The sequence below is a fragment of the Drosophila gunungcola genome, unplaced genomic scaffold, assembly GCF_025200985.1.
Source record: "Drosophila gunungcola strain Sukarami unplaced genomic scaffold, Dgunungcola_SK_2 000010F, whole genome shotgun sequence".
Taxonomy (NCBI): Eukaryota; Metazoa; Arthropoda; class Insecta; order Diptera; family Drosophilidae; genus Drosophila; species Drosophila gunungcola.
In genome coordinates, this window is record NW_026453198.1 from 1,700,008 (window position 1) to 1,706,796 (window position 6,789).

The window sequence follows — 6,789 nt, forward strand, 5'->3', positions numbered from 1 at the left end:
CGGAGGCGCCCTTGGAAACCACAGATTGGAGACACGGTATGGGCCAAGGAGCACCATCTATCCAAGACGGCAGAAGGATTCGCGGCGAAACTGGCCCCCAGATACGAGGGACCGTTTAAAATAATTAATTTCGATTCTCCGGTTATTTGCAACCTGCGGCACGAACACACGGGCAAAGAAAGGAAAACACACATAAGCCAGTTAAAACCCCAAAGCAAAGAGGGGCAGTCACAAATCCGGCGTATCGGAAGAGCACTGTACCCTAACCGAAGAAAGGGGGAGGACGATACACAGTATCGAAATTAACGGTCAAGCACACACACACAGGCACACACGTCAGGAGCGCGAGAGCGGGACTGGGAGGGTTTAAAAAGCCGTAGGCACCGTTACCGGCTAAACACACACATGCACGGGTTGCGTAGGAGCCGTGTACACGGAGGGCACCGTTACTTGTAAACGTTACACGGACACAGAGCGGAGAGCGAGTCCCGTTACCGGTACACGTCTCCGCGAATAACGGAACCGAGGATACGCGGAAGAACCGAGGTTTCGTCAGCGACGGCGCTGAATGGTGCAGGTCTTTCCAAAAAAGATAACCATCATGAGCGCACGTAAGAGCAACACCCAATCGCGAGTGGAACACGAGGTGAGGGAGGAGCGCTCCAGGGAACAGCCAGTGGCGAAGTGGAGACGGGACTCCGATTCCGTTCTCCAGCTTCTGGCGTCCCCCCTGGTGTCGCGATCCCCGTCACCGGTCAGCGAGGCTGACGAGGAGTCCACCGGGGAGATCTCGGACGTGGAGCTGCCGTCCGAGGAGGAGGACCCAGGAGCAGACGCAACGGAGGTCGCAGAGGTCGTCGCCATCTCTTCCGACGAGAGTGGGCCAGAGGACGCGAGTGAGGAGGAGGAGGCGGATGAGGGGACGGAGACCGTCAGTCCCGAGGTGTCCTCGGACGAGGACGACGTGGCGCGGCGAGCGGCGAGGGACCGGATGATCTTCCGCCGGTTGAGCAGGGCGACGGCAGGGCTCGGGAGGATCTGCCTAGGGCAGATGCCACCGTCGGGCAAGCCCAAGAAGTGGGCTCGGATCTTGGAGGCGCGGGCGGTCACTGTCCGCCAATGGGAGGCCCGGCGGGCGGCGAGGAGGCTGAGGGACGCCGAGGCCGAGGAGGCCGCACTGTGGGAGCCGCCGCAGGAGCAGCCACAGCCGCCGCAGGGGCAGCCGCAGCCGCCACAGGAGCAGCCACAGCCGCCGCAGGGGCAGCCGCAGCCGCCGCAGGAGCAGCCACAGCCGCCGCAGGGGGAGCCGCAGCCGCCAAAGGAGCAGCCACAGCCGCCGCAGGGGCAGCCGCAGCCGCCGCAGGAGCAGCCACAGCCGCCGCAGGGGCAGCCACAGCCGCCGCAGGGGCTGCCGCAGCCGCCGCAGGGGCTGCCGCAGCCGCCGCAGGGGCTGCCGCAGCCGCCGCAGCCACCGCAGTCGCCACCAGCACCGCAGTCGCCATCGGCAGCGCAGCCGCCGTCGGCAGCGCAGCCGCCGTCGGCAACGCAGCCGCCGCTACCGCCACCACGTGCGCCGACGCCACCACCACCGCCACCACCACGCTCACCATCACCACCACCATCGTCGCCGCCGAGGCAGCAGGAGTGGCACCTGCCACAAGCGCAGGTCGCGCAAGCGCTGCGGACCATCGTGGTGGAGGGGCGGCGGTGGCATCAGCAGACGGTCACGTGGACGTGGCCCGCGCCCGAGGAGGCAGCAGAGGAGGCCATCGAAGCCATCGAGTGGCGGCGCCCACCGCCGCTGAGCCCGCGCGATCCGAGGGCCAGGTCGACGAAACGCGTCGCGGAGACGGCCGATCGCGCGGGGCTGGAGGTGACGACCGAGGAGGAACGCGAGGCCCAGGAGGGGCTGGAGTAGGGGCCATGGGAGTGGCCAACACCGCCGGAGACGTCGCGGGACACGGCGCCACCCCCGAAGCTGGCGCGGCAGACTTCGTGCCCGGAGTCGCGAGCCCCACCGGCGAGGCCGACGCTGCGGAGACAGCAGTCGGAGGGCGCGGAACCGTGGGCGGAGGTTCCGGAGGCGGATTGGCCGGCGCGGGTGGCCGAAGAGGCGCAGCGACAGCGAGGGAGGCAGAGGAAGGCCAGGTGGGCCAAGCTCGTGCTGGAGGAGGGACAGCGCTACCGAGTCAAGGTAGCAGGGGGCCGGGTGCGGGTGTTTAAGGCCCAATAAACAGATAACAGCATTTGAACCCTCGCGTAGGGCGAGGGGGGGCACTTGCCGCCGCAAGGGTCTCCCGGGGCACGCGGTCCAGGGTCAGCACCCCGAGACATGTCAGGGGCATCAGGGGCATCATGGTCATGGTGTCGCTGTAAAGAAAAAAGTCGTTAATTAAAGGAAAACTATCATCAGCAAGTTCACTTACCAGTTTTTTCAAAACAACGAGGCCGTGAGGAAATTAGGGACGGGGGCGCCAGGCGATAGGCGGTCGATCGATAGTTGCGATCGATGGGTACAAAAAAATACTGGATTTCTCAAGAAACGGTCACACGGAGGCAACTTAAGACAACGGAAACGATAACGATAACGGCAACAACGATGGCAATGCTGGACCCACTATCGATAAGTGCGATCGAGACAGGGTCAGTAGAGTGGCCAGACGACGGGAATCGGAATGGTGATTTCAAACACGTGGAAATGTCTGGGCGGGAAATTCAAATTCTACGCGGGGAATGGTCTAAGAAACGAGATGCAGTTTTGGGAAAGTTCAAGTCTTTCGGGGAACTGTCTGGGGAACAGGCTAACGCAGCACAGCCATGGGAAAGTTAAAGGTCTTTCAGAACGCTGTCTGGGGGAAGTCTTACGAGGACAGTTTAGGGAAAGTTAAAGTCTTTTGGGGAACGAGGAGAACGAGTTTGGCGGGGAATTTGAATGAACAAACAACAGGGGCGGAGAGATCACCACTTTCATAACATTTCCGAAGAAAGGGGGAAATGTGAGGAGTCTAAAACAAAAGATCAAAGATGGGAAAGTCCTGGATTTATAATCTCAGGAAGGAGGACTTCGCCGAGGTGAGCAATGTTCTGGGAATAGAACTTGAGGGCTCGGTAGAGGCGATGAGGAAGACCCTGGCAGAGACGGTTGACCGCATAACAGAAGACCCGGTCGTGGCAGAGTTAGTGGCAGGTCTGGAGGTCAAATTCCGGAAGCTGCTGGTCCCAAAATTCAAACTAACAGCCGCAGATGCCGAAGGCCTTATAGCAAGCCTGGATATTCAGAGCATGGCAAGCGACGGCAGGCAGCGAGAAGGCAGCCGCGAGAGGAAAGAAAGCGTACGGCCACATCCGCAGGACTACGCCAAGGTGGCCAAGCAAGTCCGAGAGTGGAACTTTCGGTATGACGGCAACGACAAGCCACTGGAGTTCCTGGAGCAGGTGGAGTGGTCAGCCGTGACATATGGTCTGGATATAAACCAGATCCCACGAGCAATGCCGGAGCTGCTGCAGGGCAGAGCCCTAAAGTGGTTCATAGCCAACAACCGGCAGTGGGACAACTGGGGAGACTTCATATTCAGCTTCCAAGGATATTTCCTTCCTCGAGGCTACATGGAGAAGCTAGCGGACCAGGTCAGACAGCGGAGGCAGACATACGGGGAAAAATTTAAAGATTACATGGTGGACATGCAGACGATGATGCGGCCCCTGGGTATGTCTGCCAAAGAAGTCCTGAACAGGATAAAGGAGAACAGCACGCCGGCCCTCCAAATGTTTATCCGGCCGTACGAGTGTCGGCACCTGGACACCCTGATGGCGCTGGCAGACGAGTTCGAGGAGCTGGAGGAGCAACGGGAGAAGTTTGAAATGGAAAACCACTCCCAGAGGACACAGAACCGCCCAGTGCCAAGGCCAAGGGCAGAGCTGGGTGCGGTGTGTAGGCGGTGCCAGGAGGACACGGAGGCGCCACGGAGGCATACGCCGCAGGAACACGGACCACCAGCCGATCGCAGTGGATTTATACAGACTCCGGCCAACGCGTGTCGCAGATGCGGGGCGCGGACCATTGGACAAAGGAGTGCCGGAACCGGCGACTCACATTCTGCTGGCGATGCGGAAAGATAGGCGTCCGAACGGTGGAGTGCTGTTCGGGAAACGCGCAACGATCCCAGCCTCCGAGGGGCGGCCAGGGATCGTAAGGTGCTGCCTCTCAAAAATAATGGGCGACCTGAAGGCGGAAGAAATGCAACTGTCCGCCACAGTGCTCATAGATGACGCGAACGTTAAGGCCACGGTGGACACCGGCGCGATAGCTGCAGGCTGCAGGAAAGGTTGGACCCACAAAGAGGCAAGTACGGATGGCGGACGGTAGATGCGGAGACGTAAAATCGCAGTTAGAAATTCCAATCGGACTTGGCACAAGAAAAGTGTCAATGGAGCTGCTGATCCTCCCAGGATTGATTGACGAACTGGTGCTAGGATGGAACTTCCTCACCAAAATCGGAGCAGAGGTGAAATGCGCAGGTCACAGAGTGATGATACCGGCGAGGGACAGACACCGAGGCTGGCTAGAGGAAAAACTGTCGGTAGCAGTCGTGGAAGCCGCGGAGGAATTTTCGGAGAAGGATGTGGACCAGTTTTTAAAGACCGAGTTGGAGAGCATGGAAGATCTGCAAGGCACGTCAAACGTGGCAGTACAAAGGATCACCATGAAGGACGATCAGCCGGTCAAACAGCGGTACTATCCGAAGAATCCAAAAATGCAGGGCGAGATCAACGCCAAAGTAGACGAGCTACTTGAAAAGGGATGCATCGAACCGTCAAGGAGTCCGTACAGCTCACCAATAGTCATGGTGAGAAAAGAAGACCGGGAAATGGAGGCTCTGTGTGGATTTCAGGCAGATCAACGCAAAATCCGTGAAGGATGCATATCCGATGCCGATGATCAACTACATCCTGGACCAACTCCGAGAAGCTAAATATATTAGCAGCCTCGACTTAAAGGACGGGTACTGGCAAATACCGTTGGAGGCAGCCAGCAGGCAGTATACCGCATTCACAGTGCCAGGGAAAGGCCTGTTTCAATGGAAAGTTATGCCTTTCGGTTTACACTCGGCATCAGCAACATTCCAGCGGGCGTTGGACCAGGTAATTGGACCTGAAATGATGCCGCACGCTTTCGCGTATTAGGATGATATAATCGTCATCGGACGGACACTAGAGGAGCACATGCGGAACCTAAAGGAAGTATTCAGAAGACTGCGAGCGGCAAACCTGAAAGTAAACGCGGATAAGTGTAAATTCTTCAGGAAGGAACTTCAATACTTAGGGCATCGCATTACAGACCAGGGCATCGGGACGGATCCGGAAAAGGTATCAGCGATAGCATTGCTAAAACCACCGGCAAATGTCAAAGAACTACGGCAGTACTTGGTAGTGGCGTCGTGGTACAGGCGTTTTGTGCCAGATTTTGCCACGCTAGTGCATCCGCTGAACGCCCTTCTCCGAAAGGGTGTCAAATGGGAATGGACCGACGACCACCAGCAGGCCTTTGAAGCTGTCAAGGCAAGATTGGTCGCCGACCCAATTTTGGCATGCCCGGATTTTACAAAGCCGTTTGTGCTGCAGACCGATGCCAGCGATTATGGGCTGGGCGCCATTCTCACTCAAAATTGCGACCAGGGTGAGCGGGTGATATCCTATTCCAGTCGGACTCTAAACGGGTCGGAAAAAAGTTACTCCGCCACTGAAAAGGAATGTTTAGCAATCGTATGGGCCATAAGGAAATTAAAGCCATACCTGGAGGGATACCACTTCAAAGTGATAACAGATCACATGGCCTTGAAGTGGTTGAATAGCATCGAGAGCCCAACCGGAAGAATCGCGCGGTGGGCACTGGAGCTCCAGCAATACGACTTCGAAATAACATACAGGAAAGGCCAGCTGAATATTGTGGCGGACGCACTGTCGCGGCAGCCCTTACCCGAAACCTGCCGAAGGTTGAAAACGAAGTCACCTGGTCAGTCAGCAGAACAAGCCGAATGTAGCTGGATAAGGGACATAAGGGGCAAGATAGCACAGAACCCCCAAAAATATCCGGACTATTTAGTGGAGGCCGACCGGCTGTACCGGCACATTCCTCACAGAGCAGGCAACGAGGATGTGGTCGCATGGAAGCTATGCGTACCAATCGGGTCAAGGCAGCGAGTCATGGTGGAGAACCACGATACGCCGACGGCCGGACACATGGGCAGCCGGAAGACGATCGCGAGGGTGGCAGCGAGGTATTATTGGCCGGGCATGCACCGCGACATTAGGAAGCACGTGCGGAACTGTGAGAGCTGCCTCAGGTACAAGCCCAGTCAGCTCCAGGCAGCCGGAAAAATGCTCACACAGATCCCAGAGGAGCCCTGGGCCACAGTATGCGCCGATTTCGTTGGGCCGCTTCCTCGGTCGAAACACGGGAACTCGATGCTACTAGTGCTCGTAGATCGGTTCTCGAAGTGGACGGAAATAGTGCGTAGGGCTACCACGGAGACGCTGGAAAAGGCAATCCGGGAAAGGATTGTCTCAAGGTACGGCGTGCCGAAGGTCTTAATCACCGCTAACGGGGTGCAGTTCACGAGCAGGGCGTTCAAGCGGTTCCTGACAGAGTTGGGAGTGCGGCACCAGTTCACAGCCCCGTACACACCCCCGAAAAAAATTCCACGGAGAGGGCCAATAGAACTGTAAAAACAATGATCGCCCAGTTTGCCGGACAAGACCAGAGAACGTGGGATGAGAACTGGCCAGAAT

General features: G+C 57.9%; 1 protein-coding gene across 1 annotated transcript; it reads left to right on the top strand.

The window, feature by feature from the left end:
• The first annotated feature begins 601 nt into the window (after positions 1–601).
• Positions 602–2,223, top strand: LOC128263650 (homeotic protein female sterile-like). The gene is made up of 3 exons (XM_052998725.1): positions 602–646; positions 716–1,179; positions 1,509–2,223. The coding sequence occupies exons 1-3, from the start codon at positions 602–604 to the stop codon at positions 2,221–2,223; spliced, it is 1,224 nt and encodes a 407-aa protein (XP_052854685.1).
• Positions 2,224–6,789: the final 4,566 nt, after the last annotated feature.